Source organism: Otolemur garnettii, unplaced genomic scaffold (genome assembly GCF_000181295.1).
Source record: "Otolemur garnettii isolate 467f Iridium unplaced genomic scaffold, OtoGar3 scaffold00202, whole genome shotgun sequence".
Taxonomy (NCBI): Eukaryota; Metazoa; Chordata; class Mammalia; order Primates; family Galagidae; genus Otolemur; species Otolemur garnettii.
In genome coordinates, this window is record NW_003852597.1 from 1,887,447 (window position 1) to 1,904,885 (window position 17,439).

A 17,439-nucleotide genomic window follows, 5' to 3' on the forward strand; every position below is an offset into this window, starting at 1 on the left:
ACCCGGCCCTGGCCAAACTGCAACAACAAAAAAAAATAGCCGGGCATTGTGGTGGGTGCCTGTAGTCCTAGCCACTCAGGAGACTAAGGCAAGAGAATCACCTAAGCCCAAGAACTGGAGGTTGCGGTGAGCTCTAATGCCAAAGCACTCTACCGAGAGCAATAAAGTGAGACTTTGTCTCTAAAAAAATAAAAAAAAGAAAGAAAAATGAAGCTTAGTGCCTGTAGCTCAGTAGTTAAGGGTGTGGGTCATATACACTGGAGTTGGCGGTTCGAACCTGGCCCAGGTCTGCTATATAACAATGACAACTGCAATAAAAAAACAACTGGGTGCTGGGGCGGATGCCTATAGTCCCAGCTACTCAGGAAGCTAAGGCAAGAGAATCACTTCCAGGGGTCCTTAATCTTTTTAAACAGGGGGCCAGTTCACTGTCCCTCAGACAGCTGGAAGGCCGGACTACAGGCCCCCGAGTCAGCTGCTAAGTAGGACAGGCAGCGGCAGCAAAAACACCCGGTGGGCTGGATGAATGTCCTTGGTGGGCCGCATGTGGCCCGCAGGCCATAGTTTGAGGATCCCTGGAGAGTTTGAGGTTTCTGTGAGCTGTGATGCCACAGCACTCTACCAAGGGCAACATAGTGAGACTCTATCTCAAAAAAAAAAAAAAAAAAAGAAACATGAAACGGATCCCTATATGCTGGTAATAGTATGATCTCAAACAAATATTGTTAGGAGTCAAAAGCAAGGTACCAAACGATAAATACACTATGTTCCCACTTATGCCTGTCTCCAGGGAAGGGGTCTGGAGAGGCAGTATAGACCCTTCTGTACTATTTGAGTTTTTTTTTTTTTTTAAGCCACATGCTTATATTACTTTCAATTAGAAAAGGTAAAGGAAACCTATATACAGGTCAAGGAAAACTCACAGGTGTCTGGGTCAGGGGACTGGCCGCGTAGGCTTGAGTAAACGTGTAAAAATACAGAACACAGAGCCTGACACAGAGGCACTCAATAAATAGCTGGAGGAAGCAAAATATTTGAACTCAATTCAGAAGGACAAAGAGATCTCTATCTGAGTACCAGACTCCAAGCCAGCATAGCCCCTGCTAAACTAGGATTGCTCACATTAGAAAAGAAAAAGAACATAAAGTCAAATATCCTGGCTTTACTTTGGGGCCAGCTGTTCCTTAGCACTCCTTTGCTAGCACATCACGTGGCCTAAGCTCAAGTCCTCCCTGCAGAAAGCAGAGCCACCCCTAGGACTCCTCTGGCAGTCCAAGTGCTGTGCCCTGATGCCCAAGAGTCCTGGGCAGCCTTTCCTCCAGCCCTGAGTCAGAAGCTCCTCTCACTTTTTGAAGGTATATAATGACCCAGAGAGTCTCTTGAGGCAATCTCAGCTCTTCTGTCCCTTTTCCCCACCAAGTCTTTGGGAAGGAAAACCCAAAAGAAGAAAATAGATGAGTAAGCAAGGGCCCTTAGCAGCATTCGGTAAAAGGAACTCCAGAGTTAGGTACAGATGATTTCAGCAGGTACAGATTCTCTCAGATTGCCTGACACCAGGGAAGTCAGGAGCTCCAGAATGCAAAATGGACATAGAAGGAAGGTGCGATAACTCCCATTGCCTCAGAAACTCCTTATTCTCTGCTTTATTTGGCTATGCCTCCCTAAAGCCAGCTAGTTTGCCCCAGCTTCTATAAAAGCTTGCTTGGTCATTGGTACTAGGACTAGGAGCTTCTGCACTTGTAGCCTTGTCCAGCTGCCTCTAGATACCTGGCTTCCTTGGGGCAACCATGTAGATTATCCCTCTGTAGAACAGGCTGTGCCAAGAGGTGGAACGTGGCTAAGGCAAAGAGAGGGCACCCAGAGGGACTGGGGTAAGAGCCGAGCAGAGGCAAAGTCCTTCCCAGGCACCCATAGATTCTAGGACCCAGGAAGGAGGTTACAACAAAATTTTGCTTCTTGGGGAGAACATGAGGGGCAGGGTCCTGACTCCTGGGTCACAGACTAGGCTGTCCAGGCAGCAGCAGGAGGCAGGAGCACTTACCGGGGGAAGATGGCCTTCATCAAGGCTGAGGCATAGCCAGGCTTGCAGGTTCCTTCTGAAAAGTTTGCGTACTTGGTGGCTAACTCAGCAGGCCTAGGGAAAGAGAAGGAAAGTCACAGTTTGTCAGGCAGGAGCAGTCAGTGGGTTATAATTCATGAAGAGAGGTGGGTGTTTAAACCTTGAAAAAAGCTTCATTCCCTACAATCAACACTTCAGGCCTTTTTCCACATGAAGGCCAAACAAATAAGCAAAAAAACAAAAAAAGCCAAACCGTAAAGGAATAGAAAGATGAGTAAGCCAGGTCCCTCAGTGGAATTTGCAAGAGGAACTCACTCGGTTTCACATAGATTCTTTGCAGTAAACCTGACCCCCAAGGACATCAGGGGCTCCATCTGGCTCAAAGACACAGGGAGTGGTACTCAGGTGAGCTGCTCAAGCTTGATAGAGTCTAAGGCTGTGTCCTTTCCACCTTCCTTGTACATTCACACGTGTCCCGCCTTAACTACTTTATCCTCCCCAAACTATGATATCCCCAGTGCAGCAGTTCCCAACCTGTGGGTTGCAGCCCCTTTGTAACAATGAAAATACACTGCGGCATTAGGAAGGTTGAGAACCACTGCCCCAGTGGGAACCATTCACAGTGACTGAATATAGGCACAATATATCACATATGTGTGTTATTCGGACTATTTTAGGTGAGGATGATCCCTGTTTTCTCCACCTGGTAGTTCTCCAGCTGACCAATGCCTACTGGTCTTTCACAACTAAGCTCAGATGTCAACTTCACTGGGAGTGATTCTCCTGCTCCCAGATTGAGCTAAGTGTCTCTGTGCTCATACACTCCCTTTCTCTGCCATGCATATCACATGTTTACCCCATCACCATTCAACATGCTGGATTGTAATTGCTGCCAGTGTGTCTCCCTCATTACATTAAATTCCTGATGCCAGATCTGAGTTAAGCTTGCCTACCTTCTCTACCCCCATATCTTGCTTAGAGATGGGCACACAGAAGGGCCCTTTATAATTTTCTGTAGGGAGGAAATGACATTGACAGTCTCACTGCAGCCAAAGTAATCTCAGGAATCCACAAGTGCTAGAGAGACTGCTGAATATTTTTTCAGAAGACTTGTGCTCTAACTCCCACTTTGTCGCTGCATAATTATAATCATGCCATCTCACATCGTTGGCTTTCAATGTCCTTAAGTCTTCAGTGTGGGGCTGGAGTCACTGCCCTGCCCTATGCAGTCTAGAGAAAATCCCAACTGAAAAATAGGATATATTCAGTGAATGAGCTCCATGATGGCTGGGGCAAGAGGCCCTGCATGCTGGGGCACCTGAGTGAGCCCTGGCTGCCTGCCAGTTCTAGTCCCAACATCCTCCACCCCCACCTTGGGCCTGTTGCCAACACACTGGTGCCCAGCTGCTTTACTGGGCTGGTCTGTAGCAAACCTGCCCTTTGGGGCTGCCTTCTGCAGGGACTCGGTGGGGTGGGTATGGGGCAGTGTTTTTAGAGCAATGATGCCCCTGCCTAGTGTGTGTCATGTCTGATTCACTTCTGGACACCTGCAGGCCTAGTCTAGCACTTTACACAGAGTAACTGCTCATTGAATAAAGACAAACTCATCTGTATCCATGTGCAATTTCTTTAGAAATAAACATTTTAAAGCTTTCCTTGCCAATGAAATTCAAAGCCTAAAATGCAAATCCAAGTGCTGAGTGACAGACCAAGGAGTTGGGACTTTATTTGGTAGGCAAAAGAAAACCAAAGGTTTTAACAAAAGAAAAATATTTTCTTATGTAAACAACTGTGTTTCAGAAATGAAATATAAACTTCAGTGCAATTACTGAACTTACTAGAAGCTTTTGGACTAGGCAGAGTGATGAAAATATCCTACATGCTTTCAACAACCCTGTAAGCAGGTGTTTATGAATTATTAAGTTACACATGAGGCTCAGAAAGATGAAGAGACTCATTCAGGATCATATAACTGGCAAGTGGTAGACACTGGATTTGAGCTCGCTTTCCTCCAACATGACACTACCGCTAACATGATCACAGAGGAAGGTGCAGAGAGTCCAGATAGCATAGGAGTGGTTGACACCGTTGGACATGGGGTACAGAAGAGGGTCGAGAAGACCTCACATAGCTCTTTGAAAGGATATAGACAGTGATGAAACATTCTGAGTCCTTTCCTGCCCTGTCCCCAACCCCTAACCCCACCTGCTTCCTCACTTTGTACTATGAGTTCCTGTGGTCTTTCTGAATTTTACAAACAAGTTGACAAATGGACAGCAGTTGCCCCTTCTTCACACAGTATGTTCCAGACAAACCTCTGGTCACATCCTTCCTCTTTCTAGTTCACCCCCATCAACTTTTGGCCAAGTGCTTGAAGAATAAGGGCTGTAAGACTTTCCAAGGTCCCTGGGCTCAGACCGCTTGCAATGGAGAAGAGAGGACCAGAACCTAGCAGAGACAGCAGGAGATACTGCTCTCTCTGTCACAGTGAAAGGTGGTCAGATGTCAAGGATGATACTCTTTAAATAAATCCCTCATTTAGAAAAGGCAACTTAACTTCTAAAACACACAACTTTGGCTATAGCGAGCCATGTCAAGTTATTACCAAATTAAAATGCCTTAGAAATGGCCTCCTAGCTATCCCAGTGGGAGAAGAATAGGGGGAGTGTTGGGGACTCTGAGTCATGCAACAGGCTGGGACCCCTGGGGCAGTTAGCGGTCAAAACCACCAAGATTAACAGTCGCCAACTCCCTGAGGCCAGAATAGTTAGTCTCTCTAAGGCACTCACACTCCAAATGCCAGGAGGCCCCACAGATGTCTGATCAGATCATTCAGCCCTTGTTCTTCTCCTACTCTGCAGCTGGCCTTTCAACCAGTAAGAGCACCCATTGTCCTGCAAACGTGACTACCAAGCCTCTGGGGTGAAAAGTGTAACACTGCACTCAAGAGGAAATCCAACGGACAGACTGGAACCCAAAAGAAGGAACCAAACTTCTAATACCCTGCTACACTCAGCAGGGCCGAATTTAAGGAATCAGGCCAAGCAATGGGTTGCAAACAGAAAGAACATCAGAAACTCTCACAGAGGACACTGGCAAGCAGTGCGACCTTGGGCAAATGATGGAAAATCTGATTCTCAGCTTCTTCATGTTCAATGGGAACCACGTAATTCCCAGGATCTTGGGAGGCTGTGGTGAGAAAGAACATTTGGCCAGGACAGCCATCCTCTGTGGCAGAGGCAGGAGCAGGACACAGAGGCCTTGAGCACTTGGCTCACCTGGGAGAGCTGCGCATGACTCCCAGTGGAGGGCGCCCTAACTGAGGCATGCATTTATTCCAAGGATCAACATTTGGGAGATAGGAACTGCAGGAGGCTGAAAAAAGCAGTGAGTGAGATAGAGAAAGAATCGCGAGAGTGTGATGCCTCAGGGAAAGAAGCGTCTCGGAAGAACACAGCAGCCAACTGCATCCAACATTGTAGCGGGCCTGGGAGGTGAGGCCATAGGACCCGCTTCTGGATCTGTCCATACAGGGGTCACTGCAGACCTTGAGGGAGCGTTCCACTGAGGGGAGGGCCCACGGAGGGCTCTAGTGTCAATGGGTTTAAGAGAAAACAGGAGGAGAGGACTTGGAGGCATGGAATACAGATTATTTTTAGGAGTTCTGCTCTAAAGGGAGACAGAAAAATGGGGTAATAGGTGGAGTGGAAAAGCAGGGTAAAGAGTGCTTTTTGAGGTTAGGGAATATTTTAACATGTTTGTAAGCTGGTTAGAATAAAAGAAAAACTCTTGATGTAGTAGAGATGGGACAGCTGTAGGAAGAATTATCCATGAGAAGGTTAGGGAGGGGAGGATCTAGCAATAATGTGGAAGAGCTGGCCTTAGCTCTGCTACCTTCCCTGTGTTGGCCAGGGAATACCTATTCAGTCTAAGGCCACTTCCTTTTGGAACTTCCAATGATGCTTCCCCTCTCAAATAAAACCAGCCCATCTGACCTGGGGACCCCAAGCTTCCAAGAGGAGACTATCTCCTTAGTTTCTTACATGTTCCCACTCTCTCTCCTTCTCTCCCACCTCTTTCCCTTGCTTCCTCTCATTTATTCATGAACAAATATTTATAGGCAATGGAGCTGCTCTGCTTGGTTTTTATCCTGATTCTATCCCTTATTAACTGTGTAATTTAGGGGCATGTTTTCTTTCTTTTTTTCTTTTCTTTTTCTTTTTGAGATAGAGTCTGCTTTGTCACCCGGGGTAAAATGCAGTACCATCATCATAGCTCACTGCAACGTCAAACTTCTGGACTCAAACAAACCTCCTGCCTCAGCCTCCCCAGGAGCATCCACCACTATGCCCAGTTAATTTTTTCTGTTTTCAGTAGAGACAGGGTCTCACTTTTTCTCAGCCTGGCCTCAAATTCCTGTCCTCCAGAGATCCTCCTGCCTCAGCCTCCCAGAGTGTTAGAATTATAGGCATGATCCACCATGCCCAGCCTTGTTTATTATTATTATTTAAAAATATTAAGGGGGTATAAATGTTTTTGTTACATGGATAGTTTTTGTAATGCTTGACTCAGGGCTAAAAGTGTATCCACCACCCAAATAGTGTTCACTGTACCATTAGGTAAGTTTTTGCCCCCCCCCCACTTGATTTCTAATGGGGCGTGTTATTTAACTGTTCTGTGGCCTTATTCCACATCTTTAAAACTGGGATTATACTAGTACTTACTCCACAAAAACTGTTGTGAGGATTATGCTGAGAATATTGTGCTGGCACCTAGTTATCACTCAATATATGCCGACTCTAACTGACTTGGGACTGGGGATACAGTGATGACTAGGACATATTTATAGCCCAGTACTCATTACACTAAAGAGTAATTGTTTCTTTAACTATATTTCTCTCCTAGATCATGGTAATTTAGCATAGTATGCATAGCACAGAGAACCCAACAAAATTTTGGACGCAGTTAGCTTCCTTGCCTTGCAAGGTTAACAGAAAGTGGGAGGGAGAGGTGGTGATGGCTGGGAGATTAGGGAAGAGACACTGAGGGCTATCCCCAAGGACTCTGCAGATCAGGGATGGACATTTTGTACCCAATAGTCTAATTTCTAGAATCATCTTAGAGAGGATTTAACTCAGATCAGGTCTCTACTATGCCCCTCCTTCATTCCATGTGCTAATTTCATGACATAGAAAACCAGATACATAACACCTAGCACACTGCATGACAAGTAATACAGTAACTCAATCAAAGCCAGTCAACAACCCCATGCTGGGGGACTTGTGCAAACGTGCAGACAAGACCCCTTGGCACAGAGCTTACTCCACCTCTGCCTTTTCAATTCCATCCTCTGTTTTTCTGGTGAGGAGGCAGTTTTCCAATTACCAGAGAGTTATTTCTGGAACAACTTGAAAAAATGGCAGAAGCAGCTTTGCTTAGCTTTAGTAAGCCTATTCTGTCATTAAACATTATTATTATTATTATTATTTTCTAAACAGCCTTTACATAAGAAAAGTACTTAACACTGCCATAAATTCTCTCAAGCTCCCAGATAGAAACTTTCTCCTTCAGGACAATTTCTGACTCTTCTGACTGCTATCCCTCCAACCCATCATTACTGGTCTGTGGCTCTTCCTGCATTAGCATCAGTCTCTTCATCCACCCACAATCAGGGTGTGCTAGTCCATTCCACCCTAGATATCACTGACCCTTTGCTTTTTTCAATCTCCAAATCTCCTGGGTTTCTCTATAGTTTTTTCCTTGCATACAGGCATCAATGTCAAAAGACTTCTTTTATCACTTTAAGAGATGAAGGATTGCTTCATCTAAGCTATCTCCAATTTGCGGTCTTTCTCAGCTCTGGAGGCCCTGGATTTCTGCTCTTGCTACTGGGTACTGTAATACCTTTCAATCAAACTAAACCACTTTTCTGATCAGTAATTCTGGAGTTGACATTATTGCAGGCTACCTTTGTCTCCAGGTAGCCTTCATCTTTTACTTTATCTTGTCTGGGAGGGAGGATGCTCTCCAGTAAGCTCTTCAGGTGCTTTAGCCTGAGCAGTGCAGACAATTTTCACAGAGGCTCTCCACCAGGGATCTACTTGTCACTGCTCCAATTCAATTTTGTTTCCATATTTCATTTCTTTATACATGAAAACACAACCTCTTTCTGGATGGTAGTAAAAAGAACAAGGGAACTAACATTTACTGAGCATAAACCCTGTGCCAGACAGTGGACCAATTATCTAATTTAGCTTTATAGTAATCCTCTAAAACAGTACTGCCCTTAGTCCCACAAACTGTGGCCGAAAGAGTCCAAGAGAAGACATGGCTGGAAGATCTGCTGTTCTATTCAATTTATTTTATTTATTTATTTATTTATTTTTTTTGAGACAGAGCCTCAAGCTGTCCCCCTGGGCAGAGTGCCGTGGCATTACAGCTCACAGCAACCTCCAACTCCTGGGCTCAAGCGAGTCTCCTGCCTCCGCCTCCCAAGTAGCTGGGACCACAGGCGCCCGCCACAACGCCCGGCTATTTTTTGGTTGCAGCCGTCATTGTTGTTTGGCGGGTCCAGGCTGGGGATTCGAACCCGCCACCTTAGGTGTACGTGGCTGGCGCCTTAGCCGGTTGAGCTATAGGCGCCGAGCCTCTATTCAATTTATGTTGGAATTTTCAAAGGATAAATTGAACACGATCAGAAAATGAATTACAATTCACATCCCCCTGCTACTCTATATAACACTTGTATCTGTGGCCATGATCAACAAAGCAGTCACTCCTTTGAGAGAGTCACTGAAAACCAGTAGTTACAGGCATCACCATGAGTTATGATGGAACCAGCATGGAAAAGACAAGAACATCTACATTGTTTCCATAAAACAGGTTCCAAAAAGCCATGACATCATGAGCAATAACAGCACTGCTAGTTTTTTGTGTGCAGTAGGAGATACGAAATTTGCCAGAAATTATGCATTTGACGATAAAAAACACAAAAGAGATAGTTCCTGAACTTACACAGAAAGAGATAGTGTCTGGATACTGAAGAGACAGCAGAAACTCCATTTTGTAAATAAGCCCTACACTGAGCCCCAGGCCCAATACAGAGAAAAACCACAAGCAGAACCACCCAGGGAGGGGACAGCCACCCCCGGTGGAGCCCCCCTAAACAGAAACAAACATGAGATCCTTCCTAGAAAATGCCGAGCCACAGCCCTTCTGCAAAAAGGAGCCTCAGCCCCAACCAATCCTGTCTGGGATTGAGTTCCAACCAATCCCCAACCAGATGCAAAATGAACCAATCACCCAGTTGCTGTCACCCCTAGAATGTATAAAAACCACCTTCGCTTCTATAAGAGGGTCACCTCTGCACAGTCATGCTGTTCATTCTGTCCAGAGGTGTGACCCGAGCATATGCTTGAAAATAAAGGCTCCTTTGCTTCTACATGTGTCCCTGGTGGTCTCTCAGTGGCATCCTTCTGGTAGAGACCAGAAGGCCTGCTAGGTAAATTCTAAAAGAGCTTTAACATTTGGAGATCCCACTGAGATCTGCACCCGAGATCCCACCACACAGGGAGTGCCAGGCACCCGTGAGTTGTGTTGTATTGTGAGTTGTGTGAATGTTTGCATGGTTGAGTTTGGGCTCCAGGAATTCTTGGATTGGACAGGCCCCTAGGTGGACACCATTAAGGGGGCCTGTATTGTGGACTGAGGGAGACGTCTGTAGTCCACTTGGTTTGCACCACAGGGAGTAGAACTCCCCACAGGTGCCTGGTCTTGTCTTGGGGTGACTATACTCACTTGATTTAGATAGTGTGGCTTGGTTTGCACCACGGGGAGTAGAACTCCCCACAGGTGCCTGGCCTTGGGGTGATTACACCGCCCAATTTCCATGATGCAAATGCGAAATGTCTGTGTGTCTTTGTGAATGCCATTTTCTGCAATTTGTGGAGTGCCTTGTGGGGGATTGGTCATGCCCCAACACTGACTCCCCAGACAGTGTTTGTGAATAGGTTGCAGACCTCTACCTCCAAGGGACCCTGGGGGATTTCTCCCCTTTGGAAGTTGCTCTGTTAATGTTTTTTTTGTTATGTGTTCTGTACCCTTGTCCGCTTGGTGCATCTTTAGTTTGGCACTCATTGTGCTCCTCGTCCTTGTTTTCGGTATTAGGCTTGGTAGCACTGCCCCTCTGGATTGGTCTGTTGGAATGTGTGTCTATAGCCTGTCTCTATTACCTCTTGGTAGCTTTGGCCGCCTACTTGACCCTATTCAGAGAACCTTTCACAGCTAGATCTAATTCCTCTGCTATCCCTTGATATCTTTCCCTTCTCTTCTCCTTCTTCACCCTCTGACCTTTTCTCTAACCAGACATGGGGAAAGTACAAACTATGCCCTTAACCCTCTTCCTCACTCATTTCTGGGACACCCAGGCCCAGGCCAGTGACTTGGGTCTAGTGATAAAAAGGGGTAAGCTGATCACCTTCTGTCACAGTGAATGGCCAACTTTTGGTGTTGGGTGGCCCGAGGAGGGGACTTTTGACCTCCCTACCATTTATCAGGTGAAAAATATAGTTTATGGAAAACCAGGCCACGCCAATCAAGTAGCCTATATCACTACTTGGCAGGTGTTGGTAGAGCAACCCCTGCCATGGTTAAAGCCTTTCCTGCCCCCAGGTCCTGCAGTTTTGGCCCTCAAAGAGAGGCCAATGACCCACAAGCCCACAGCACCACCCTATCCGGTGCTACCACCCACTTCTGACCCCCAAGAAGAAGCAGTGCTCTAAGCCCACCTCCATACCAAGTGGCAGAGGGAAATGAAGCCGAACCCATGGGGCAGCTGGGGGGGAGGGGGTCCAAGTACTAGGGGGCAAACCCAAAGGGAGTGGGCTCAACGAGCTGGAGTCAAACTGGACTCAACAGCCTTTCCTTTAATAACCATAGGACCCCCTGATGCACAGGGACGCCAGAATGTTATTTATTGGCCATTCTCAACAAGCGACTGGTACAATTGGAAGATGCAAAACCCTCATTCTCAGAAAAACCCAGAGGGTTGATTAATTTGTTAGACTCCTTTCTCTTTACCCACCAGCCCACTTGGGATGATTGCAGCCAGCTCCACTAGATTCTGCTCACCACAGAAGAAAGAGAAAGGATCCTGGTGGAGGCTAGAAAGCTCGTCCCAGGGGATGATGGAAACCCCACTGCAAACCCCGAAAGAATTGCTGTGGGATTCCCTCTCACTCAACCAGACTAGAATTATAACACCCCTGAAGGGGTGTAAGAAGACAATCAAAGTTTACCACCAGGTTCTTATGAGGGGCCTCCGGGCATCAGCCCAGAAGCCTACCAATTTGGCCAAGGCCAGCCAGATTCAGCAAGGTAAGGAAGAGGCCCCTGGGGCTTTTCTGGAGCGCCTCCTGGAGGCATACTGCACCTATACCCCCATGGACCCCGAGGACCCTATAAATCGGTCCATGGTGGTCATGGCCTTTGTGAACCAGGCTGCACCCAACATCGGAAATTATAACACCTGGAAAGGTTGGGAGACAAAACCATCTCAGAGCTGGTTCTCAATAACCGAGAAACACCGGAGGAGAAGCAGACCAAATCTCTGATCGCAGCCAACAAGAAACACACCCAAGGCCTGGCCAGGGTACTTCTAGCCACCACGGCAGGAGCACACCATGGACCATCCAGACATCCTCGCCAGAATGGAGGTAGGGCCGAGGATGGTGGGGAGAAGAAATTCATGCTTGAAAGGGACCAATGTGCTTATTGCAAACAAAAGGGACATTGGAAAAAAAACTCTTCAGACTTACTGTCATAAGCCTAAGAGAATACCGTGACCCGCATCCTAGAACTGGGGGAACTGAGTGATTAGAGGGGACGAGGTTCGGAGCCCCTCCCCGAACCCAGGGTAACTATAAAAGTGGAGGGGAAACTCATTGACTTCCTGGTGGACACAGGTGCCCAGCATTCCATCCTCAAGCAGCTGCTGGGAGCACTGTCCAACTGTAAGTCATGGGTTCAGGGGGTGACGGGAACCAGTCAATATTCATGGACCACCCAAAGGACAGTAGACCTCGGGACAGGCCGAGTGTCCCACACCTTCATGGTCATACCTGAGTGCCCCTACCCCTTGTTGGGAAGAGACTTGTTAACAAAGATCGGGGCCCATATCCATTTCCAGCCCCAGGAGATTCTAGTGACCCATGCCAATGGGGAACCCATATGCATATTAACACTCTCACTAGTAGATGAGCATCGACTCCATGAAGACCCGGCAGGTCCCCACACACCACCCAATATGGAAGAATGGTTGTCTGAATTCCCCAAGGCCTGGGCAGAGACGGGGGGGATGGGGTATGCAGCACACTGCCCCTGGTGATAGTAGAAATGAAGGCAGGGGCCCTGCCTGTACAAGTAAAACAGTACCCTACACCTAGGAAGGCCTGGGAAGGTATCATCCCTCACAGAAAGAGGTTAAGACAGTTAAGAGTGCTAGTCTCATGCCAGTCACCCTGGAACACACCCCTGCTACCTGTCAAGAAACCAAACTCCAGTGACTACCGACCGGTCCAGGACCTCCGACAGGGCAACAAAAGGATGGCAGACATCTACCCCATAGTTGCCTAACCCCTATACTCTGTTAAGCACCCTGCCTCCCACTAGGAAATGGTACACTGTTCTAGACTTAAAAGATGCCTTCTTTTGCCTACCTCTGTCCCCCTCGAGCCAGCCCATGTTTGCATTTGAGTGGCATGACCCCACAGATGGATTCAATGGACAGCTCACTTGGACTTGGTTGCCCTAGGGCTTCAAGAATTCACTCACCATCTTCGACGAAGCACTCCACAAAGACCTCAGTGAGTATCAAAGAGATAACCCCAATGTTAGTCTACTCCAGTACGTAGATGAACTTCTAGTAGCCGCAGATAGCCAGGCCAATTGCCTGCAGGCCACCCAAGGCCTGCTTAAGGCCCTCAGAGACCGTGGATACTGGGCTGCAGCCAGAAAGGTTCAGATATGTAGAACCTAAGTCACTCACCGGGACTACATACTCAAAGGGGTACAAAGGTGGCTGTCGGACTCTAAGAAAGAAACCATCCTCCGAATCCCCAACCCCAAGACCAGGAGGGAGGTCAGGGAATTCTTGGGGTCTGCAGGGTTCTGCCGACTATGGATCCACAGCTTTGCAGAAAAAGCAAAACCACTGTATGAAACTACCCGGGGGCAGGAGCCCCTGGTTTGGACTGATACCATGGCACAGGCCTTTTAGGCCATCAAGTCCGAGCTATTGTGTGCCCCAGCTCTAGCCCTACAGGACATTACCAAACCCTTCCACTTGTATGTAGATGAAAGAAAAGGGGTGGCAAAGGGGGTATTAACCCAAACCCTTGGGCCCTGGAAGAGACCAGTAGCCTACTTGTCAAAGAAATTAGACCCAGTGGCAGCAAGGTGGCCCCCTTGCTTCTGAGCATTGCCACCACGCCATACTGGTTAAAGATGCCCACAAGTTAACTCTGGGTCAAGACCTCATGCTCACCACCCCACATGTCTTCGAGGAGGTGCTCAAACAGCCACCAGACCGATGGCTGTCCAATGCCAAACTAGTCCATTATCAGGCCCTGCTGCTAAACCCTCCAAAAGTCCAATTCAGCAGCAGTACCACCCTCAACCCAGCCACCCTGCTACCCGACCTGGACTTGACAGAGCCACTCCACAACTGCACTGAAATCCTGAACCAGGTCCACAGCACCCAGGGCGACCTTCAGGACTAGCCCTTGCCACAAGCAGATGTCACCTGCTGTATACAGACAGTAGCAGTTTCATTAGAGACGACACCAGGTATGCAAGGGCAGCAGTAACAACTGAAACAGAAGTAGTCTAGGCTACATTTCTACCCCCCAGGACATTGGCCCAAAAAGCAGAACTGATAGCCTTAATTCAGGCCCTTTACTTGGGAAAAGACAAGCGGCTGAACATATATACCGATAGCCACTATGCCTTTGCTACAGTCCATGTACATGGAGCCATCTACCAAAAGAGGGGGCTGTTAACTGCTGAAGGAAAGACTATCAAAATTAAACAAGAAATATTAGACTTACTTCGAGCACTTTGGTTGCCAAAGTAATTGGCCATTATACACTGCCCAGGGCACCAGAAGCCCCTTACGCCAGTGGCAAGAGGGAACTGCTGCACAGATCCTGCCACTCAGAAGGTGAGCCTCCAACTACCCTGACTCTAATGGCACAGTTGCCCCCTGTACCTGCACCCACATTGCCCAGTCCTGAGTACACCAAAGAGGACTTAGCACAGATAATATAGAAGGTACCCCTCCACTGCAAAAAAATAAAATGAATGGTACTACACACCAACTAAGAGACTGATCATCCCAGATAAACCTGGCCTGGACCTAGTACACAAATTCATCACAGCACACACATGAGACCATGGAAGATTGAAGAACTGCTATGAAAAGCGCCCCTAAAAATCTTCAATCTCAAAACCAAAACCCAGGAGGCCACGTCCAAGTGTGTAGTTTATAAGATAGTCAACACCAAAGCCACATCGGGACCAATAGGGTCCCAGGAACAAGGAACTCGCCCAAGAGCATACTGAGAAGTAGACTTCACTGAGGTAAAACCTGGCAAGTATAGATATAAATACCTTCTAGTTTTCATAGATACCTTCTCAGGATGGGTGGAAGCTTTCCCCACCAAAGCCGAAACAGCCTCCACAGTAAGCAAGAAGCTCCTGGAAGACATTATCCCCAGGTACAGCCTCCCCACTCAAATAGGGTCTGATAATGGCCCAGCTTTTGTCTCCCAAGTACAACAAAGTCTAGCCTTTCTCTTGAATATTAAGTGGAAACTACATTGTGCTTACAGAACTCAGAGTTCAGAACAGGTAGAAAGAATGAATAGGACCTTGAAAGAAACATTAACAAAACTAACATTAGAAACTGGTGGTAACTGGGTAACTCTCCTTCCCTTTGACCTTTATAGAGTAAGAAACTCCCCCATACCCTAGATCTAACCCCTTTTGAAATATTGTTCAGTAGACCTCCTCTCATTTTACCAAATGTTAAAACTAATTTGATTGCTGGTTTTAATCACTCTGATTTTTGCTCCTCCCTTACCCTGGTACACATAATCCAGTAGCAGCTGTGGCCCCAACTCCGAGCTGTATATGAAAAGGCACACCCCCTCCTGAGCCTCACGGATATCAACCAGGGGACTGGGTGTATGTCAAGCAGCATCACCAAGACACTCTTGAGCCCAGATGGAAAGGACCATACATCATCATCCTGGTCACCCCAACTGCTGTTAAAGTGGACAAGACTGCTTCCTGGGTCCACACTCCCACATCTGGCCTACTGACCCCCACCCAGAGAAAGAAGACTACCAACCTGCTTGGAAAATCCCACCATCCAACAACCCACTAAAGCTCAAGCTTCAGAGATGCCCACCCAAGGACTGCATCTGATGCTCTCCCTTACCCTGTGGATAACCCCATCCATCTTTGCCTTACACAACTCAAACCCCCACCTCCCTGTTCAAGTAACATGGCATATTATTGATGCTAGCACAGGAACCATTCTCAACCAAACCTCGGGGGTTCACCCCCTCGGGGGTACCTGGTTCCCAGAGTTCCTAGTAGACCTTCATGACCTATTGGGGACCACTCTTTGGTGCCATCTGGACTTGACAGAAACCTTCTGTCTGCCCCAGCCACCTCTCTAACAAGTGTGGAGGAGCAAGCTCATACTTTTGTGACTCATGGAGCTGTGTCTCTACCGGGTAGATATGGTGGAACCCCCCTAGACAGGAAGACCTAATTCAAATGCAACGAAAGGCTATGTGCCCTAACAAAGAGTGCTCTCAGAAAAATCCCAAGTGTGACACAGTCAATATTAACTTCACTGAGAAAGGAAAACAGATGCAAAGCTAGGAAATTGGCAAATGGCGGGGCGTGCAGCTATATGCGCCCTATGAGCCAGTGGCATCTTCCTGCTTAAAGTCCTAAATGCCCTAGTTAGCATAAGACTCCGAACTGCAGTGGGACCCAACCCCCTCTTGCCTCCTCCTCTGCTACTTCCCCAGATCCCTAGACAACCTCACCCCCTGAACTTCCCACCAGGCAGCACTGATGCCACCCCAACAACACTGGGCCCTTTAGAAGCAGAGCCTGTGAATCCAATATGGGTACTCCTCACCAAGACCTACCGGGTACTAAATGCCTCCAGGCCGGACCTCACCGAATCCTGTTGGCTGTGCCTCGAAGTCCAGCCCCCTTATTATGAGGGAATCGCCCTGCCAGGACTCCCAACAGTGAGTATAAAGGCCAGCACCTGTAGATGACAGCAACAAGGCCCCTACATTACCCTCCAGGCCATATCCGATCAAAGATTATGTGTAGGACACCCAGGCTCTCGATTCCATCACTTGTGTAATGAGACTTTCCCATGAAATGGGGCCGGGTATCTCATACCCCCCAACAATACGTGGTAGGCATGCTCCACAGGACTAGCCCCATGCATCCACAGCATGGTGCTCAATCTCACCCGAGATTTCTGCGTCCTGGTCCAGTTACTACCGCGACTAACATACTATACGGGAGATAGCATCTATCAAAAGTTAGAGGGCACCCACCCGAGGCTCAAGTGAGAACTAGTCTCAGCTGTAACACTGGCTGTAGTAACGGGCCTAAGGGTTGCTGGGGCAGGCACTGGCATCTCCTCTCTAGTTATCCAGGACAAAGATTATAAAGCTTTATGAGCAGCCATAGACCTGGATATTGAAAGAATTGAAAAATCCATCTCCCACTTACAAGAATCCCTCACATCCCTATCAGAAGTAGTCTTGCAAAATAGAAGAGGCCTAGATCTATTGTATTTACAACAAGGAGGGTTATGTGCAGCCTTAGGAGAAGAATGTTGTTTTTACATAGACCACTCCAGGGGTAGTCAAAGAATCCATGGCCCTGGTCTGAGAAAGGTTACATAAGAGAAAATTAGAGCGAGAACAATCTCAGAGCTGGTATGAAAACATGTTCAATTGGTCCCCCTGGCTTACCACCTTGGTATCAGCTCTAGCAGGGCCCCTATTCATTCTCCTCTGCCTTCCGACTTTTGGACCCTGCATAGTTAACAGACTGCTCACCTTCATCAGGGAATGGATCAGTACTGTGAAGCTTATGGTACTGAAGTCCAACCTGTAATTCCTCATCCGCCCAGCTAACTGTAATTTTTGCCTTGTACAAATCGCTTGCTTGCACTAATGCCTTGAGCCCAAGATTGGCCTTAGCTAGTTCCCAGCTCAAGGGGGGAATGAAGAGACAGCAGAGACTCCATTTTTTTTTTTTTTTTTTGAGACAGAGCC

General features: G+C 47.5%; 1 protein-coding gene and 1 non-coding gene across 3 annotated transcripts in view; both read right to left on the reverse strand.

The window, feature by feature from the left end:
• ST3GAL3 (ST3 beta-galactoside alpha-2,3-sialyltransferase 3) overlaps positions 1–17,439 on the reverse strand; it is a 152,577-nt gene that overhangs the window by 84,287 nt on the left and 50,851 nt on the right. For both annotated transcript variants that reach the window (XM_012812350.2, XM_023507730.1), the window contains one exon: positions 2,042–2,134. In XM_012812350.2, the coding sequence (XP_012667804.1) occupies positions 2,042–2,061 (20 nt within the window). In that variant the 5' untranslated portion in view covers positions 2,062–2,134. The remainder of the gene's footprint in view (positions 1–2,041; positions 2,135–17,439) is intronic.
• LOC111721920 lies at positions 9,523–9,587 on the reverse strand. Its single transcript, XR_002770904.1, has one exon. It is a non-coding gene; the product is annotated as a U7 small nuclear RNA (small nuclear RNA).